The following is a 20,880-nucleotide window of genomic DNA, read 5'->3' on the forward strand; positions in this document are numbered from 1 at the left end:
AGTGCTGTTAGGGAGACCCAGGAGTGTGTACCCCAGCCTCGGATTCTGCCGTAGGATCTCAGAGGTCAGCAACTGACCTCTTTCTACAGGGCTGCAGTGACCAGCTTGTCCCAGTTTGCCCAGGACTTTCCTGGTTTTTGCACTAAAAATCCCTCATTCTGAAAAGCCCCTCAGTCTTGGGCAAACCAGGACAGTTGATCACACTATCAGAGTCTGCTTGGGAGGTGGAATGACTCCACACTGACCGGAAGGGTGAAGCCACATGCCAGCCTGCAGGGCCAACACCTGAGGCTAAGGAGAGGTCAGGGTGGCTGGCGGGGCCAGCCCGAGGCGCGTGGGCCACGCCATAGAGGGGCCTTGTTGGTTCCTGAAGGGGGAGCTGGCCATGCGAAGGCGGGCCTGCGTCCAGCTGGGGATGGGAGAGAGGGGAAGGAGGCTCCCAGGACAGCAGCTGATTGTTCCCACCGAGTGATCAATCTTCCCAGAGCTGGCCCGAGATGAGGCTCCCGGGACAGCGGCTGATTGTTCCCACCGAGTGATCAATCTGCCCAGAGCTGGCCCGAGATGAGGCTCCCGGGACAGCGGCTGATTGTTCCCACCGAGTGATCAATCTGCCCGGAGCTGGCCCGAGATGCCAGGAAGAGAGGCACGTGTCAACTGTGGGCCATGGACAGAAAAGATATACGCAGATGGGCCAAAACACGCCCTTCTACCCCGCCCAGGTCCCCTGCCAGAGCCCCACCCTCCCAGGCCCAGGGGGAGCCCGCACACACACACATCCCACCTAGCTGCCCCGAGCCGTGGGAAAGTTCTGGAGCTTTCTGGAAAGACAAGTCAGCTTCGTGGCCTGGGATCGCTTTCCCAGCATCAGTTGACGTGCAGCCCGGAGCACGTGGTCATGGGAGGCCTGGGTCCCTGGGGCAGAATTTTCCTCAGTGATGCAGAGCCGTCGACCTCGTCGGTGGCTGGGACGCAGGGCGCGTGTCTTTTCTGCGTGAGAAGGACGTCACCTTTTGCATTGAGCTGTGACAAGTCCCTTGGGACACGCGGTGTCTCGGTCTGTCTCCCTCACTTCTTGGGCCCACCCACAGGAAGGGAGGTGAGGTATTTTTTCTTTGCCGTCTATTCCTAAACCATTCAACGAGAAGGTCGTGAGTTTTTCAGTAAAGGGTCTGCCGGCACGTTCACAGGTTCTCATATAGTAATACCAACGGGTCCCAGCTGTGTTACCGACCGTTACCCTTGGTTACCAAGCTTGCCTCAGTTCCTGATGCTGTGTCGTTTTATCTTGCAAGGACCCTGTGGCATAAGTGTAGCTGTCTCCCATTTAACAGATGAATAAACTGAGGCTCAGGAAGGTTAAGTGAATTCCCTGGGGTTTTGCAGCTTGAAAGCCAGAGAAGTACTTGAACCCGCATTTCTCTGGCTCTGGAAGTCATAACCACTAGGGTAACCCGCCCTCAGAGAGATGTATTTATCACCAAGATCTAGTTGAGCACCTTGGCCTACGTGAGGCGCCATCCTGAGTCCAGGCTTCGCTGGCTTCTCTGTTCATTTTGCACGTTTTAATCAAGCACCCGATTCATGCTGGTCTAGTTACATGCTGTAGCCCTCCGGCACCTGCTCATTAATCGTTCCCTTTGTTGCTGATCCTAACTCTGCCCTCCCAGCTCTGCAGGCACAAAGGAACTGCTCCTGGAACTGCACAGGGTCCTACCTCCATGCGTTTGGCAATGCAAGTATCGCATCTCCTCCCTGTGCCCACCTCTGCCGCCCCCAAGGGCACCTCAAAGGCCGCCTTTCTCCGCTCAGACACCTCCCAACCCCTCCCTTCCTCCGGCTCCCAGTAACTCCTCGGGCTTACTCACCGCACAGCTGGGCTTACTCACCGCAGAGCTCTACTGTGACGCTTCCTCATCTGTGCGATCTTATCATCAGCTTAGCCTTGCTGGCGGCCGCTTCTTGAGCCTCTCTGTCTCCCCCACAGGTCCTTGCCCATGTGGTCAGAGAGCAGTGACTCAATATATGCGCTCTGAATTGGCCTGAAAGTTCTCCCATTCGGAGTGACATGGGAGCACTGGTGCATTCGGTAGATGTTTATCAAACGCAACCTGCGCCGGGCCCTGCCGGGCCTGTCTCAGCCATCATGCAGGTGACAGGCTCCTGGGGCCAACAACCGAACACTGAGATCGTGTCCGTTTGACGGCTGGGATGAGGAAAGATGGGGGTGCAGACGCTCTGGACAGAGCCCCTGGCTTGGTCTCTGGGGGATCTGGGTGCAGTTCCCAGAAGCGGCACAATGAAGGCCTGAAGGAGGGAGACAAGCCTTCTGAGCAGAGGGAACAGCGCTGCTAGAAGCCCAGTGACTTCAGTGGGCTAGGAGTGCGGGAGAAACCGGCCTTTCCTCCCAGCCACAAACGTGTGCAACCAGGAAAAAAAAATGCACAGCGAGAGACCCCATGCTGATATGGCTTCCACTATACGGAGGGGAGTTGAGGGCACAAATGGGTGTTTTCTTTATATAAAGGGGAGGAGAGGTTGGGGTTCAGAATTAGGGATTTGAGTCCCAGCTCAGCTACTTACTGGCTATATGACTCCAGACAAGCCATTTGCCCTTCTGGGACTCAGTTTCCTCCTCTGTAAAATGGGAACAATAATTCCCTTCTTCGCCACCACTGGCTACCCAGTGCTCAGCTTCTCTCATTTCATGTCTCCTTCCTGGGGAGGAAGCCACAGGGCTAGGGTCCAGCAGGGCTGGGACGATGACCAGACCGCGGCCCTTCCAGTGGCATTTGCTGCTTGCGCTTTTCTCTCTGTGTCTAGAGGACAAGGGACTTGGCTGCCGTGCCCCCATCAGTGAGCCCGCCCCACGGTCGGCTGGGGGAGGTGGGCCTGACCTGGGCCCTTCTTCCTGCAGACCCCTTTTTCGGCCAGCGTTACGTCCACATCCTGGGCCGGCGGAAGCTCTACCACGTGGTCAAGTACACAGGTGGCTCGGCGGAGCTGCTGTTCTTCGTGGAAGGCCTGCGTTTTCCCGACGAGGGCTTCCCGGGCCTGGTCTCCATCCACGTCAGCCTGCTGGAGTACATGGCCGAGGTGAGGGCCTCCACCGGGAGGGGCTTCCAGGGGCCCGAGCGGGCTCCCCTTGGAGGAAGTCCAGGTTTGGAGATCTAAATGCTCCCACCCCCTGCACACATCTGCCAGGGTCCTCCGAGCTCTGCCCTGGGGGTGCTCCTCACTGTACCTCCTCCCCAGGATGCTCTTCGGGTGTCTCTGACCTCACGCCTGTCCCCAGGTCTGCCTGCTGCCGAGAGTGTGTGTGTGTGTGTGTGTATGTGTGTGTGTGTGTGTGTGTGTGTGTGAGTGTGTGTGTGTGTGTGTGTGTGTGTCTGAGTGAGTGTGCTCAGTCACTCAGTCGTGTCTGGCTCTTTACAACCCCGTGGACTGTAGCGAGGTGCCCAGAGCAAAAACAGGAAGGCCAGGTCCGGCTCAATTATCACGTGAGCTGACTTGAGGAGAAAACTTTGATGCAACGAGATCAGACGTTAGTTGAGGAGCCAGGCTCCCCTGTCCATGGGATCTCTTGGGCAAGAATATCTGGAGTGGGTTACCATTTCCTTCTCCAGAGGATCTTCCAGACCCAGGGATCCAGCTTGTATCTCCTGCATTGGCAGGCAGATTCTTTACCACTGAGCCACCTGGGAAGCCCCCATCCCTGTCTAGGGGGGTGTAGTTCTGGGCACAGGGACCAGTGGTTAGCACAAGGAGCAAGCTAGGCCATGCACGTGTGCCCTGTTCTTCCCTCCCTAACTGGCCCCGCACCCTTGCTGTGGGTGCTACCGACTCTGACCACAGGCCGAACCCCGAATCCCAGTCCCAAACCATGACCCCTCCCTGTGGCCTGACGTCTCACGCCTGTGTGCTCCTGGTTTGCAGGAACTGAGCCAGGAGGCGAGTACCCGCCCCCCCAGGGGAGCGGTGCCCCCAGCCTAGGCTGTGTCCCACCCGTAAGGATCTCTCACCAAAACAGCAGCCCCGGAGCCCTGGCTCTCAGGCCCCCTCTGCTCAGATAGAGGGAGGGCTCGGCTGCCCCTCAGACACGGGCTTGCTCCTCTGCTTTGCCTCTAGACCACCTCAAGGCTAGGTGCCGTGGGCTCCGCCGCAGGTGACGCTGGGCCTCAGGGTTATGAGAAGGGGCTCGAGTCAGACTGCCCGGGTCTGAGCCCACGAGACACTGGGCAAGTGAACTGACCCCGTGCACCTTGCTTTCCCCGCCTGGAAAATAGAAATGACAATACTTCTGCTTCCTGGGGTGATGTCAGCACCCACGCTTGTAGGAACTCATTCACAAAGTGCTCTCGAGTCCCCGGGGGGAGGGAAAGGCCGAAAAACGGAGAGAACGAGACGGGGTGAGGACGGGCTGCTCCTGCACCCCCAGTGCCTACAGCAGCCTGGCCATCAGGGTCACAGAGCGGCCCCTCCAACAGACACCAGCAAAAGACAGGCCCGTGCGGGAAGGGCCACCCCCAGGCTCCCCACCAAGGGCAGGACACGGTTTCCTGTAGCTTGCCAAAGCCAGCCATGCAAAGAAATCTTATCTCGTCTTCCCTCAGGTTCCGGGCAAGCTTCCCAAACCTTTCCTTAAAGAAAAACCTGGACAGAGCAGTTTCCCCAGTGACGTTAGAACGCTCACATGCAGAAAAGAGCAGGGTGCCCAGAGCAGAGACCGAGGAAGGCCGGGTCCGAGGAAGGCCGGGTCCGAGGAAGGCTGGGTCTGAAAAGACCAGGGTGCCCAGAGCAGAGACCGAGGAAGGCCGAGCCTGGCTCACTCACCACGTGAGCCGATTTCAGGGAAAGAACTTTGATGCAACAAGATCAGGTAGCAGTTGAAATTGGGCTCAACGGCCAGACTGTCCGGGTTTAAATACAGGCTCGCCCACTTCCTGATCACTTGACCTTGGACAGCTATGTACAGTTTGTGATCAGAGGTCTGTGACTCGGTTTTCCCATCTACAAAACAAAGATTAAAATAGTGTCTACCCCTGAGTATGGCAGAAGTGAAATCTCACCAGTCAAAATAAGACCTGGCATACAGCAAGTGCTCAGTAATTACTACTGTTGGGAAAGATTGAGGGCAGGAGGAGAAGGGGGCAGCAGAGGATGAGATGGTTGTGTGGCATCACCGACTCGATGGACATGAGTTTGAGCAAACTCCAGGAGTAATGGAGGACAGAGGAGCCCGGCGCGCTGCAGCCTCTGGGGTTACAGAGTCGGACACGACTGAGAGATTGAACAGCAGTTACTGCTCTCACCCACTTGGCTAGGCAGGAGCGAAAAGCGCCCTGACAAGGCTTCCTGATCTCCTCTCTTCCACGCCCAGGAGATCCCTCTGACGCCCATCTTCACGGACAGCGTAGCGTTTCGTGTTGCTCCGTGGATCATGACCCCCAACACCCTGCCTCCCGTGTCGGTGTTCGTGTGCTGGTAAGCGGGAGGCACAGGGCAGACAGGCTGGGCTGAGGCTGCGGGAGGTGAGAGGCCTGGGTTCAGGTCATGCTTGTTACTTCTCAGCTGTGTGACCTGGAGCAACTAACTTGACTTCTCTGGGCCTCTGTTTCTCTGAGATGGTGACATCACAGAGCCACAGCGAGGATTAAGTGAGATGAGGCAGGCAAAGCATTCGTCAAGGTCCTGGCACAGAGTTTTTTGTTCTTTGCCGTATCTTTCGAGCCCTTACCGTATAGCAGGGAACCTTCCTCTGTGATGGGTATTCAGGTTATCTTATTCACCCAGCAGTTTTTCACCCAGTGTGTTATGTGCTAGAGAGTCCGTGATGCTGGCCACATGCCCCTGTGTCCTCAGCCCGTCCCCTGCCCCCGGGTTAGGTTAGCTGTTCCTTGGAAACCCGGGAGTCAGAGGTGGAAGGCTTCGGGGAGGCGGGTGTCTGCTCATGACTGTGGCAGACACCGTAGGAAGGGCTGAGTTTGCACAGCTCTTGACTCCAGCAGCCTGTGCACAGGTGAGCACAGAGGGGCTTCACCTGCCCAGCACGGCCCACCCCAGGTGCCCGTGGCCGTGCCTCCCCCGTGGTGGGCCTGTGCCTCCTCACGCTCCCTCCTGGCCTCTCGCTCTTGCCCACGCTTCTCAGCATGAAGGACAACTACCTGTTCCTGAAAGAGGTGAAGAACCTGGTGGAGAAAACCAACTGCGACCTGAAGGTCTGCTTCCAGTACATGAACCGGGGAGACCGCTGGATCCAGGTGAGGCCCCCCGGGCTGGGAAGGACACGCACGGCTCAGGACTCAGGCAAGAAGAGGCGGCTTAGTGTCAGCACCCTGGCACCCAGCTGCTCCGCACGTGTGAATTCTGTGTCAGATCACACGTGTACATATGCACAGGGACATAAGCACGCCAGGAGATTCACTGCAGCTTCTGTGAAACAACCAGAACTTCCATCCACAGGGGAAGGGGGTGACCGTATGACCGGATGGCCTTCCTGTGGAGTACTATACAACAGTTAAAAAGAAGCCAGTCTGTAAATACAGCATGGCTCTCAAGTTAAGGTGTTACTTGCAGGAAGATGTACACAGGATGTTACCAGTTGTGTTTTTTAAAGCGGGGTCAGTGTGAGTGCAAGCATGCTGGGGACGTGCAGACTCGGAGGAAGGAAGCACCGTGTGTGAGAAACCACTGCCGTGGTTGCAGGGGAGGAGAGCTGCGGCGGCCGGCTGGGCTCACCGGTGGCTCTTCCTGGTGTCCCCACAGGATGAAATCGAGTTTGGCTACATCGAGGCCCCGCACAAAGGCTTCCCTGTGGTGCTGGACTCCCCCAGAGATGGAAGCCTGAAGGATTTCCCGGTGAAACAGCTCCTGGTGAGAGGCTGAGGGCCGCCTTGCAGGATGGGGCCGGGGTGCAGCCCTGGAACTGCTACAGGGCAGAGCAGTAGGGAGGCCTTGGGCACCCCTCTGTCCCCGGGATTCTCCAGGCAAGAACCCTGGAGTGGGTTCCCGTTCCTTCTCCAGGGGATCTTCCCGACCCAGGGATCAAACCTGCGTCTCCTGCGTTGCAGGCAGATTCTTTACCATCTGAGCCACCTGGGAAGCCCCTTGGCAAATTAGTCTGTTGCTTCCATCTTCTCATCTGCAGAACGGGTCACTGGGATGGTGACCTCTGACATCCTCTCCTGCTCTCATAACTGATACTTCTCCAAAACATGGAGAAATGAGAGCTATGGCAGACAGAGGCCTGCCCCTGCCCCCACCCCCAACTTGCAGCAAAATACATTTCAAGGAGGAAAATTATATTAATAGTTAAGCAATTGTTGAAAAGCGTGGTTCTGACTTCAAAGCTCGTTAGAGCTGTGATTTTTCAGTTCATGAGTTTTTAAAAAAAAGCAATCTAACCCCCACCCTTGATTCTAGAGGTCATTACTACTCTCCTTTTATGCCCTCAACAACCAACTGAATGAGGAAAGAACCAAAAGCAGTCTTCTCTGTCCTTACCTTCTGCCCTGAACAGACAGGGGGAGGCTTGGATAGAGCATAAAATGTAGGTTAGTGGTCTTTCCCAAGGTACCGTGCAGGACAGCCTCCCGTGAGACGTCGGAGCTGCTCAGAGGCAGCCCTTCGCCAAGTCCACACCTGCTGCTTGAGAACATTCACTAAGCTTCCCCTCATCACGGGAGATGGCAGAGCCAGTGGTGTGAGCACACAGCTCTGGAGCGCCAGACGGAGCTGGCCTTGAGGCCCAGTTCCACCCCTCAGCAGCAGCGTGAACTCGGGCAAGCATCTTAACCTCCTCAAGCCTCAGTTTGCTCATCTGTGAAACGGGGATGGAAACAGCATCCACCTCACAGACTTGTTGCGAAGATGGAAGGCGTGATCTAAGACACCCGTGCTGCTCCCGACACAATGACTACCGTTAGCTGTTGGTCTGGTTCTCGTTCCACAGCCCTGGACGCTGTCCTCAGTGCCGACCGTCCACTTCCTCCAACACGAGGGGCAGTCAAACCGGTCAGCAGTTGCCACAGGCCTGAGAACCGAGGCCTCTCAGATCCTGTCCTCACTCTCTCCCCGAGGCACCACCTGCCTTCAGTGTACCAGGCTGGCCTGGTACCAGTGCCCTGGGCTGCATTGTTCCTGGAGGCCCAGGCCAAGCCCGGCTCTGTCTGCGTGCCTGCCCGCCTGTGTGAGGCTATGAAACCCCAGCTGCCCCAGCCTCTGGCAAATCACACCTTGCCATCTGGGCTCCCGGGAGAGAAAGCGCTAAGCTGCAGCCATTCCCCTCTCTGGGCACAGCTGTCCCTTGAGCCTCTAGGCTGGGCCAGGATAAGCCACGTCTTCTCACTCTATGATTTTTATTAGCAAGGATGTTTGTCAGATGAGCTTCGTTCCAGTCCCAGTGCGAGCTCTCAAGCAAGATCCCTACCTTTTTACCAAAAAAACTGTCATGAAAGGAAACTTAAAATTCAGGGAGTCACAGGGGCTTCACCGTGCTCATGACTGGGGCTGCGTCATGAAACTCCAGTCTGCTAGAGCTCTGAGCCAAGGAGGAGGCTGAGGCTGCATCTGGGCTCAGTGAACAAGTATGGCTGGCTGGGGCTGGGTCGAAATTGTGTATATGTTACTTATCTGACATTCTTGCATGTATTGATCCGCTTTCGCTTGGTAAGACTGTGGCAACAAACAGCCCCCATCTATCAATAGCTAACACCCACCTGTCAACAGCTAACATCAGCAAAGGTCTGTCTCTTGCTCACGTTAACAGAGGAACAGGGATGTCAATGGCACAAAGCAAGGACCAATCACGAGATCACCAGTATGTCTGTGTGTCGATGGACATGAGTTTGAGTAAGCTCCGGGAGGTGGTGATGGGCAGGGAGGCCTGGCATGCTGCGCGCAGTCCATGGGGTCGCAAAGAGTTGGACACGATTGAGCGACTGAACTGAACTGAACTGACGCGCTGTGTTTAAGAAATAGAGACAGATGCAGAGACTCAGATACGCGCGCGTGCGCACACACACACACACACACACACACACAGTCACACTGACGTGCTCACATACTGAGCCTCCCCAGAAATAGAGACAGATGCAGAGACTCAGATGTGCGCACGTGCACACACACACACGCACGCACACACACGCTCACACACACTCACACACTCACACACACATGCACACACACACACTGACGTGCTCACAAACTGAGCCTCCCCAGAAATAGAGACAGATGCAGAGACTCAGATGTGTGCGCACGCACACACTCACACACACACTCACACACACACTCACACACACACACACTCACACTGACGTGCTCACAAACTGAGCCTCCCCAGAAATAGAGACAGATGCAGAGACTCAGATGTGCACGCGCGCGCGCACACACACACACACATACTCACACTGACGTGCTCACAAACTGAGCCTCCCCAGAAATAGAGACAGATGCGCGCACGTGCACACACACACACGCACGTACACACACTCAGGCTCACACACACTCACACACACACACATGCACACATGCACACACACACACTGACGTGCTCACAAACTGAGCCTCCCCAGAAATAGAGACAGATGCAGAGACTCAGATGTGTGCGCGCACACACACACACACTCACACGCTCACACACACACACACTCACACTGACGTGCTCACAAACTGAGCCTCCTCGTGCCGGGTTCCTACTCTTCAGCGGGAGTAAGAAGCAAATGGACAACCCCCCAGAAGCTAAGTGCTCACAGGGCCAGACCAAAGGTGGTGAGAAGTGGTCCTCAGAGGGTGGCTGGGCTGGGACTAAGGGCTCCTGGCCACGGGAGACTAACCACGGGTGTGTGCCCCCTACCCAGGGCCCAGATTTTGGCTATGTGACCCGGGAGCCGCTCTTTGAGCCTGTCACCAGCCTTGATTCCTTTGGGAACCTGGAGGTCAGTCCGCCAGTGACCGTGAACGGCAAGACGTACCCCCTGGGCCGGATCCTCATCGGGAGCAGCTTTCCTCTGTAAGCGCAGCCGGGGAGGGGCTGGGGAAGTGGGGGTAGTGGGTAGTCGTTGCTTCTGTTGGAGCGGACTGGGCTGCTCAGACGTGGAGTGATTGGCTGGGAGAATTAACCTCGCCCGTGACTGACAAGATACACACATTCTTGGAAAGAAAATCAAGTTAGCCTTTACACCTTAGCATGAATTAGGATCTAGCATAAAACTAAGTAAATGACCCTCCTCCCCAAATGGGACGGTATATAATGGGATGATGAATAAGGTGGGGAAGCGATGCAGGAGTGCAGAGAAGAAACAGTACTGAGGGAAGATGAGTGGGGGTCCGCCAGCAAACCCCCAGGAAGCCCACCCAGAAGACACACGGGAAGACACGGCCCTGCCCCGGAGCCTGAGCCCCTGGCTCTCCGCCTGCCCGCAGCGCCGCCCTGCCTCCCCAGGTGACCGGCCAGTCAACGGCCTGAGCCCCTGGCTCTCCGCCTGCCCGCAGCGCCGCCCTGCCTCCCCAGGTGACCGGCCAGTCAACAGAAAGGCAGGTTCGTCCTTAGCTAGAGCAGTCGCTGGGGAGGAAGTGAGGACTGTGGGTCCCCACTTCACCAAAGGGGCTGCCAGGAACCTGCACGTATGCGGTCAGCCGGGATCTGGCTCCCTGTGGGCCACATGGATGCTTTGGCTTCTGAGAGGAGGCCACTGGCACAGATAGTGACCATTTGCCCCCTCTGCCCACTTTCTCTCTGCTCTCAGCCGTCACCCATCCATTCAGCAGATATTTCCAAAGCCCCAGCCAAGTGCTAGGCCCTGTGACGGGCATGGGGTTTCAGACATGAAGCCCAGCCTCCACCTTCCAGGAAATGGTGGAGATAACTGGCATGAAACCGGGGGTGGGTGCATACAGTGACAGAACAACGCAGAGCCAGGGAAACCCAAGGAGGAGCCCCTAAGGGAGCTCCCCCTTAGGGGAGTTCAGGGGGCTTCTTGGAGATGAACATCTATGGAGGGTCTCCTCTGTGCCAGGCATTGTTCTAGGCTCTGAGGAAGCAGCCGTGAGCAAAACTAAGTCCCAGCTCTTGGGGAGTTCTCGATTAGGGGTCGGGACAATATAGAAAATAAACATGGAAGCAAGCAAATAAGTAAGATACTTTTGGGTGCTAATAGGTGCAGTGAGGAAGATAAAATAGGTACATGGTAAAGAGTGATGGGCCAGGGGCACTTTGGTTTTTGTGGTTTTAAGGAAATGACTCTGGTATTGAGGCTTGAATGATGAGAAGGAAGCAGCCATGGAAAGATCAAAGGGAAAGAGCATTCCGCATAAAAGGGGCAGCTGGGGAAAAACATTCAAGTGGTAACAATCTTAGCACCTGGCTGGCTCAGACAGAACAAGGAAGAGTGAGGTGAAGTAGGAGAGACAGGCAGGGGCCAGATCAAAAAGGAATTTGCCAGCCACTGTGAAGATCTTGGGTTATAGTGTAAGGGTAAGGAGGAGATTGAAGACCTCAGGGAGTGTAGAAGTCAAGAAGGGCTTCCTGGAAGAGGCGTCACTTGATTGAAGATTGAAACTGAGAATTTACTATCCTAGAGGGACATAGGCAGGGGCAGATTTTGGAACGCTGCCTGAGCCTTAGCCCCCTCCAGCCGTCCAAGAAGAACCCCTGAGCACAGAAGCTGGCCACCCTATACCCGCTGACACCCTCAGGGGCTAAAGGCCGGGCTCCATGCCCTTCACACACACCATGGCTACAGCTGACACTTCCTTCTCCCCGCTGGGCTCAAACGCCTTTCTGCCTGTGCCAGTGTCTCTGCAACTCGAGCTCCTTCTCATGACTTTTCTGCTGAAGCCATGCTGGGTCCAGGCTGGGTTCCAGGGACTGAACTCCTGCAAGCCCTCTGGTGAGACAGGCACCACGGGCAACCTTCTGAAGAACTGCCCCCTCCCAACCCCACCCAGGTCTGGTGGTCGGAGGATGACCAAGGTGGTGAGGGACTTCTTGCAGGCCCAGCAGGTGCAGGCGCCCGTGGAGCTCTACTCAGACTGGCTGACCGTGGGCCACGTGGATGAATTCATGACCTTCGTCCCCATCCCAGGCACCCAGGTGAGCTGAGCCCTGGGGCTGGAGTGAAGAGGCTGGTGCGGAACCCCTGCCCAGCAGCTCTTGTCAGCGGAGGGGTTATCTAGTGGAAGTGGACTGTATAGCGGAAGAAGGAAGTAGGCTGAAGCTGGATTGTATGTTGTTGCTGTGGCCGGTAAATGTTGAACCCAATAAATCTGAAATTTTAGCATTTCAACATGTAATCATTATAAAAAGTATTAATAAGAGGTTTTACATTCTTTTTTCATACTGAGTGTTCAGAATTGGTGTATATTTTATTATTCACACATCTCAGCTAAGACCAGCCACAGTTCAAGTTCCAATAATCCCACAGGGCTAGTGGCTACTGTACTGGCCATAATGCTCTAGAGAGCGATGGGATATGGGCCTGGGGCCCTAGAGAGATTCTTTCATTTTCTGAAGTGAAAAGAAATGTCTGCAACTTAATAACCCTGGAAATCTGGAGGCCTCTGGAAATCAAATGGTCTGGCCTCTTGGCCCCTTGGATAAGCTCTTCCTCTCTGCCCAAGGTCACCTTTTACTCTGAGCTTCAACTTGACGGCGTTGCTGAGGCAGGAAAATTTCTGTAGCAGGAAGGGTGAGAAACATTCCTCTGAAATAGAGAAGACCCTGCCAGGCAGCCTTTGCCACTCAGCGCGGGTGGCTTGAGACAATACGAAGGCGGGGCCCGAGGTCCGCAGGGCAGGAGCCCCCCCACGTGGCTCGGCCACCTGCCCTCTGCTGACCAGCCGGCTGGACGGTCTCTTGCAGAAATTCCGGATGCTCATGGCCAGCACCTCAGCCTGCTACAAGCTCTTCCGAGAAAAGCAGAAGGAGGGCCACGGGGAGGCCGTCATGTTCAAAGGTGAGTGCCCACCGGGCCCTGGCAGTGAGCCAGGCCCCTGGGGAGCCTTTGGGAGGGCGGGGCCGGTGAGCGCTTTGTCCTGGACACCCACTGGCTCCATCCGGTCGTCCAGCCTGCTCCGAGGCCGTGGGGTCACCCTGGCGGGAGGCGGCCCTGGCCTCTGTGGGCCTCGCGGCGGTCAGCCGCACCCTCAAGCTGCCCACCGCCCCTTATGATCATCGACAGCGGCCTGTGGTTCTTCGGGACCCGGTGTGGGACACTTCAGATGGCACCAGCCCCCGAGGAGGGTTAAATGGCTCAAAACTGAAACGCGATGTGCGCTCAGGGACCTCGCGTTTGGGAAGGAAGCCAAGAGCAGAGCATGCGCTGCGGTGTCGGGGCAGGAGGAGAGTGGGAGCGACAGGCATGATGCACAGTCAGACGGCACCACTGTTCGTCCCGGGGTGAGAGTCCGTCTGCTTAATTCAGACATCCACGTAGCTGAGACAGACAGACTGGGATGAGCTCTCCTCTTGAATTAATTATGGAAAGAAAGAAAGCTGATCAGGTGGAGACAGTGAGCCAGGTTAGAGACGCCATGACCGGTTCTTAAGTGTTTTTCGTAAATTACTTTTTGTCACTTTTCAGGCTGGCATCTCTAATCCACCTGCTCCCAAAAGTCTGTATCCCTCAGGCTGGTTGATACATACATACATACATACATGACCACCTTCCATGTCCAAAGGCAGTGTTCCTGATAGTGACTAGCGTCTGGGATGGACAAGACGAACTTAAGACCACTATCCTTTTTAAATTCCCACCGATAGGAAATTTTTTTTTAGATTGGCAGGCATGAGTCTCAACTTTCTGGAAGCTTGTTTCTATATTAACCCCTCAAAGCTACTGATCCGGTACAGGAACTATTATCTTTGTACAAATAGATCCAAAGGGTTGGAGACAGCTCAGCAGCAGCCCGCATCTGCCACTAACAAGCTACAAAACTAGGAAACACAATGGACCGGCATCGGACAGGGAAGAAAAGAATTAATAGCTTAGGCTCTGGAATCAGACCTCCTGGTCTGCTTGCTGGCTCAGCCACCAGCTGTAAGGCCTCCGATGAGTCCGGGAACTTCTCTGTGCCTCCGTGTCTGCATGTTTAGTGCTGGAAGCTACCTGATAGAAATGGGGGGAAGACTACTGAGTTACTGCAAGTGAATACCTGGAAGACTCCCTGCAACACTGCAGATGCTCCCTAAGCGTTAGATGTCACCAGGCAGAAGCCGCATGGGCCACCACGAGGGGACAGGAGGTAGATGCCGGCCCAGAACAGGAGGAGGGCCGAGCGTGAGGCAGGTCTGAAACAGGCGGGTGACACCGCCTGGCACCCTGCTTCTGCCACCCTGCCCCTGGCCCGCTGCTCGTCCTTGGAAGCAGGCTTCTTGTGCTACCCCTCCCTCCAGCCAGAGAGAGAGCCAGGCAGCCGCCCCCCGCTTCCCTGGCCCGGGTGACATGGCCAACCCTGGGGAAAGGAGTGTCCGCCGGGGGCTGCCCTCCCACGCTCCTGCCTGTCCCAGCTCCATCGCCCTCATCCTGAGAGGGAGCCCAGAAGCTGAGAGTCTTGGCAAAGAGGAGCACCAGGCTGGACATAGCCCGTCCCCTGTCCTCTGACCCCCACAGGCTTGGGCGGGATGAGCAGCAAGCGCATCACCATCAACAAGATTCTGTCCAATGAGAGCCTCGTGCAGGAGAACCAGTACTTCCAGGTGAGTGCGGGGCAGGGCCTTGTGGGAGGGGAGAGGCTGTGACCGATGGCGCCTGTCACGTCCTTGGGGCTGCCCTAGGGAATGGCGAGGAATCCCTCGCACACAACAGAGGGAAGGGCCTCGAGGAGCGTGCGGTCCCGCCTTCCTGATTGACTCCTGTCCTGGAAGCTGAGATGTGACAGTGGGGGTGTGCAGGTCAGCAGAGGCTAAAGCAGACAGGAGACCTGGAAGGAAGATGTATCAGGTGGTGCTCAAGAGCCGAAGAGTCTGTAAGGCTAGAGCCTGCAACATTTGGGGGAGACCCACAGTCACCAAAATATGAAAACTACAGACCTACTTCCCGGGGAAACTCTTATGAAGATATGCCCTGAAGTTTTATTTTTTAGGGGTCACAGATTCCTGAAGTTTTCTGTCTATGGATTAATCCTACTTTCTGAATCCCTAAATCTCAAAATTATATCCAGAAGTAGAAACCAGTCAACAGGGTCCTATTTAGTCAAATTAGATCTCTCTTTATTTGCATGGGCATATTTAAAGCACCAGGTTTAAAAAAAAAAAAACTCAGACATGTTTAAACAAAAGGGCATGAGTGGCTCATACAAGTGGAAAGTTCAGCGGTGTGTGGCTTTCAGGCCGAGGTCGATCAGGGCTCCGGCTCCACCCCTCTGCACTTCTTGGGCTCTGCGGGTACCCTCATGGCAGGAGCTTAGTTGCAACAGTTCAAGGTCTCCTATCCACCCCCCTATACCATCCACAAAGAGAGAGGTCTTACATGCCCCCAACAATTAAACAAAAGCCTTGCATTTCACTCTGATTGTGCCAACCTAAACCAATTCTTGTAGCCAGAGGAATTCCATATACTGATTGCCTTAATCCTAGTTTATTACCCATCCTTGAACTGATCCCTGGAACAAAGAGGTAGGGGCACTAGCTGTCACCAGGAGGTGGCAACCCACCCCAGTATCCGGCTGCTGCACTTCAAGGGGAGGGTGGACTGGATGCTGGAGAGGCAACCCCAAGTTTCCCAAAGTTCCCCGAACGCCTCGTGGCTGTTTGAAAGTCGACTTGATCGCGACTCCTCCCTGTTGGCGTTTTTTGGCATCAGGTGGATCTGAGGTCGGACCGTGACCCCTCACTTTCGGCACCAGGACTGTGGGCCACTCACTAAGGACTCTGAGTCTTAGGTGCCCTCATCTCTAACACACAGAGATGTGTGTGCTCAGCCGCTCAGGCACGTTCGGCTCTTTGTGACCCTGTGGACTGTAGTCCACCAGGCTTCTCTCTCCGTGGGATTTCCCAGGCAAGAGTGCCGGAGTGGGCTGCCATTTCCCCCTCCAGGGGATCTTCCCGACCTGGAGATTGAACCTGTGTCTCTGGCGTCTCCTGCCTTGGCAGGCAGGTTCTTTACCACCAAGCTACCTCGTCTCTAATAAGGGGATACTAATAGCGTCCACCTTGTGAGATTGAGGCTTAAATAAGTAACGTATGTAAAGCACTTAGAACCATACACTTAGGGTACTTGAACATGTTAGTTTTTATTAAGATTGATCAAAATCATCGTCACTGTTATTCTTACCACCTGGGGTGGCCTGAGGAGTCAGTGGGATACTGCATGGCCAGCACTTAGGGTCTGACTCGTGGCTGGGGATCAGTAAATGAGCACTGAGTATCATGTCTGTGAGCTTCCGGTATGATTCCTGTAACTTTCTCTCGTTCTCTATTACTCCCACTGGGGGTGGGAGGGGCACCGAAGAGGTGGCCACGTGCTGGAGGAGCCCTGGAGGCTCCCTAGAGTGCTGGGGCCCAGGTCTGATGCTTCAGGCAGGGGTGAGGTGGACAGAGGTGTCGGGGTGCCCCTCACTCGCCTGCCCTCCCTTCTTCCCCGTCACCCAGCGCTGCCTGGACTGGAACCGCGACATCCTCAAGAAGGAGCTGGGACTGACGGAGCGGGACATCATCGACCTGCCCGCCCTGTTCAAGATGGACAAGAGCCGCCAGGCCAGGGCCTTCTTCCCAAACATGGTGAGGTGCTCTGGGCTCCGGACCTCACCCGAACCGTCAGTGGGGGCAGGCCAGACCCAGAGGGACCCCTCAGCTGAGGCTGGCCAATCGGGATGCCCAGGCCCCAGGCCGGGCTGAGCTGCTGTGTGGCCTCCCACCCCAGCGCTCACCCTGCCGGCAGGACTGCTCATCCTGGTTGCCCCCTGGGATCCTGGGGGAGCCTTCACCTTAACACAGTGGAGAGTGCTTTGTAAATTCAAAAGGCCTTTACAGACGAGAGAGATTCTTGTTATCATAGAGGAGAGTCTTCTATGAGCTAGAAAGAGGTTAAAACACACATACACAAGAAACATAGATGCATAAATATGCACATGAAAACACACGTACATGCATGCATGCAATGCACACACTGACGCATATATATATAGCTGCATGCACATGTATGTCCATACACATACATACAGGGGTGGGTTTCCACTTAGCTCTGCCGTGTATGGAGTTGCTTAGCCCCCCGAGCCTCAGTTTCCTCATCTGTAAAGTGGGGGTAATCACAGTCCCTAGATCACAGGGTTGTTGGAGGGCTCGGAACAGGGTGGTGCACAGCAGGTGCTCAGTGAACGTAACTGCGGCCCCGCCTCCCCGCCCAGGTGAACATGATTGTGCTCGACAAGGACCTGGGCATCCCCAAGCCGTTCGGGCCCCAGGTCCAGGAGGTGTGCTGCCTGGAGACACACGTGCGCTCCCTGCTGGAGCCCCTGGGCCTCTGCTGCACCTTCGTGGACGACATCTCCGCCTACCACAAGTTTCTGGGCGAGGTGCACTGCGGCACCAACGTGCGCCGGAAGCCCTTCACCTTCAAGTGGTGGCACATGGAGGCCTGAGCTGCCACGGGTCAGCTACCCGTGCTGGGACCGGAGCAGCCTCTGTGGTTCTTAGTATGATTGCAGGATGCTCTTCAGCAATAGCTCTTGGGGAACTTGGGGGAAAACATTTCTACTTTCAATTTTACTTTTACTTACAGGCCCTGGAAATTACCTGGCACGCCTGGGGCCACACAGCGAGATCATGGGAGGAGAGAGAACCCACGAAACTGGGCTTCTGCTCGTATGGGAGTTGAGGGTGGCGGTCTGGCTTTTCGAGGGCTTTCTCTTTCTTGGTGAATTTTAAATGGAAGAGTGGAAATTTGAAGGTAGGGAAGAGGGGGAAAGAAGGTGGCCCCAATGGTCGGTTATCAGAATCAACTAAGATCTCTAGAAGAAAGGGCCTCAGTGAGGGGAGGCGGCCTGGCTCCTTACTCAAGGTCACCATATTTGAAGTGAGTACTCAGCAACCAAAGCTGAGGCAGGCGCTTGTATAACAAAAAGGAGGAAACCCAGCTGTCGGGCTGACACCACAGGGGCCCGAGCGCCTCCCTCCCTCCCTGACTCTCCAGGCTCTGTACCCCCAGAGCACCCCCCTGCCTGAACTGGACTGCAGGCCACCATTGAGGGGCCTTCAGGCAGTGGGGAGGGATGTGGGGTATCCGTGCCCTGCCCTCCCTCAGAAGGGCCCCAGCATCCACAATGTAACCTCCCGCTGTGAGCCTCCACACTGACCTTCCTGAAAATAGCTGAACATTTGGCCAGAGTCTGTATAGCCTTGATGTGAAAAACAAAACAAAAAACCCCAGTACCCAAAACCTTCCCCCCAAAATCTTTAGTCTGTTGTCCAAAACTGAATGGGAAGAGAACGGAAGGAGGCTCTGGGGTGACCAGTTTGCCCAGTAGCCATGCCCCGAGGGTCACGGTCGCCGCATGGAAAAGGATTCTGGAATCCAGCTGCACCTTGACCTGCCATCACCCTTTGAAATTCACTGCCCTTGGGGTGTCCAGGGGGCCACCCCCATGTATTCGTTCCCTACCAGCCTCCCTCAGATCCCCTTGGCTTGCTCTCTGCAGTGCAGACACCACTGGCCAGCCTCCACATTCCCTGAGGGTCCAATCCTCAAGTTAGAACCTTCCCTGGAAGCAGCTTTTTATCAGCACAGCCTTCTCTGCTTCTAAGATGCTCCTTATGCCTCATCTTTCTCATGGACCCAGGCTCTCCCAGATGTTTGGGAGTTCCTCCCCACACCAGCGTCCTTGTGGCCTGAGAGTTCAGTGTGCAAAGATGTCCCAGGGTGAGCCGTGTAATCCATCTTCTCTGCCGTGTTCTCGGTTCTCTGGCCGCCCCTGACCCCTCTCTTCTCACGGCCTCCACTTCCCACTCCGATGCCATCTCTCCAGGCAGCTACAAGGACTTCTTCCCCACCAGCCACACTCAGACCTCCGCGCCACAGGACATAATTAAGACCCACCTCTCCCCTCCAGATGTCAGATGCAAGACATAAAGACCCTGCCCTAACCTCCAGCCTGAACAGCCAGTTCCGGGCCAGCTACTGGCCTTAGAGATGTACCGATGATCCCCACTGAAATTCCTTAGTACATTTGCTGAAAATCCTCTCACTTGGACATAGTCAGATTCATTCTCTGGCTCCCACTGAAAAGACTTAGTTTCAGCTTTAAAATTTCCTTTAAGGGCAGCTGACTTCAGAGAATAAGTGAATTATAATTCCACTTCGAGGGTTAAAAAGGAACTGATTTATAACCAGTGAAAAGGTTGTAAATTTGGATTCTTGAAGAATGAGATTTTCTTCTTGGATCATTCATTCATTCAACAAACCTGTATTGTGTGCCTAAGTACCAGGCACAGTGGTGGGCTCTGAGGGTACAGTGCCCAGTAGCAAATGGGGTCTGGCCCTTTCCTCAAGGAAGCAGCCACCCACATTTAAATGGCCAGCATTTGCCCTTTCGGTGATGCGCTCTTTAGAAATACCAGTTCGCTATATTCAGGAAATGCACAGAATGCAGAGCTTCCTCAAGCCACTATCTCTGAAATAAGAGGGGTGGGTCTTCTTTAAACAAGCCTCCTGCCTGTCCAGCTGGGCCAGGACCCCCCAGCAGATGAGACCCCAGTGCCTTCAGAAGCTGTTGTCCCCGCTTTGGGGACCATGGCTCCTGCCTTTGGGGGCCCAAGCCCCAGGGTTCTCCAACCCCAGAGCTGAAGACACCCAGTGCCTATTTGTGAGTGTTTATCTGGAGACTTAGAGTTTGCTGTGCGTTTGTGTTCGGTTAATGTGTGTTTGGCGGCTTTCTTTCATTTTTTTTTTTAGTCTGCCTTAAGGGGAAGTGGGCACTTCCTGTGTGGAGACGGTGTGTATTTCTAGATTTTTCTAAGGCTCTCCCCATCAATAAGTCAGCAGTTTCTGATGATCCTGAAGCCCCAAGCCTCAGACAGCCTTCCTCATCTCGCTTGCCTGCCCGTGTGACCCCCCGCCGTGGATGTCCCCTCAGCACCCCTGGATTCATCATTCTTCCCCACCCACCACTCTATAAACGTTCGCCTAGAACACACTTCCGTGTTGCAAAACTCAGCCAAGGTCCTGTTTCTATCTTTACTTTGAAATATTTTAAATAAGAGAGCAGAAGGTATCATGAAGATAATGAGAAGTGGGACATGCGTTCAACTCTCTGGACGAGAGGCGATGCTGGAGATCACGACATGTTTGGGAAAGAGCCCAATTAAACAGCAACAAAATAAATGGTCGGAGGGAAGCCATGTGGCCGTTGGTGTGCTGTTCATGGTTGCTTCATGGCCATGGCCTGGAGGGAGGCAGGCCACACACGGGCCCTCTCCTGGCCCTGCGGTCTCTGCCCTTCTGCACACACAACCAGGGCTCTCAGCAAGAGTATCCCAAGGGTTTGAATCCCACACACAGTCGATGGGTGTGTATTACCTGGCCCCCAGCCAAGGTTAACACCAACACCCACAGTCAAGTCTGACTGTTTCCTGGTTCCCCAGAAGGAAAACCAGAGGTGAGCTTTTGCGAACAAGTGACTTAAGGAAGCGCCTCCAAAAGAAGCCAGGAAGGGAGTGCAGGAAGCAGGGCCAGAAAAGGGGAGAAGCCAGGAGTGTGATTTCAGACGCAGCCTCAGCCTGGCCACGGGAGGGCTCTGAGCAGAAGCAGCAGCTCAGTCATTCCATCTGGGGCCAAGTCTCATGACCCACACCCGTCAGTCGCCGGCTGTGGGACTTTGACTCTCTGAACAGGCAATCATCTAAAGGGGATCACAGCTGTAGTTTTGTTTCGTGTTTTGCCTTGCCTT

General features: G+C 55.2%; 1 protein-coding gene across 7 annotated transcripts in view; it reads left to right on the forward strand.

The window, feature by feature from the left end:
* The window catches only part of PADI2 (peptidyl arginine deiminase 2), a 52,166-nt gene extending 31,834 nt beyond the window's left edge, over window positions 1–20,332 (forward strand). For 5 of the 7 annotated variants that reach the window (XM_081575003.1, XM_081575008.1, XM_081575006.1 and 2 more), the window contains 10 exons: window positions 2,918–3,096; window positions 5,381–5,484; window positions 6,149–6,260; window positions 6,766–6,873; window positions 9,858–10,009; window positions 11,947–12,091; window positions 12,860–12,953; window positions 14,610–14,695; window positions 16,589–16,717; window positions 17,344–20,332. In XM_081575003.1, the coding sequence (XP_081431129.1) occupies window positions 2,918–3,096; window positions 5,381–5,484; window positions 6,149–6,260; window positions 6,766–6,873; window positions 9,858–10,009; window positions 11,947–12,091; window positions 12,860–12,953; window positions 14,610–14,695; window positions 16,589–16,717; window positions 17,344–17,577 (1,343 nt within the window). In that variant the 3' untranslated portion in view covers window positions 17,578–20,332. Of the gene's footprint in view, window positions 1–2,917; window positions 3,097–5,380; window positions 5,485–6,148; window positions 6,261–6,765; window positions 6,874–9,857; window positions 10,010–11,946; window positions 12,092–12,859; window positions 12,954–14,609; window positions 14,734–16,516; window positions 16,757–17,310 lie in introns of all 7 variants that reach the window. The other 2 variants (XR_014078363.1, XM_081575005.1) reach the window with 2 other exon arrangements.
* Window positions 20,333–20,880: the final 548 nt, after the last annotated feature.

This window comes from Giraffa tippelskirchi, chromosome 3 (genome assembly GCF_054371585.1).
Source record: "Giraffa tippelskirchi isolate mGirTip1 chromosome 3, T2T-mGirTip1v1.2.pri, whole genome shotgun sequence".
NCBI lineage: Eukaryota > Metazoa > Chordata > Mammalia > Artiodactyla > Giraffidae > Giraffa > Giraffa tippelskirchi.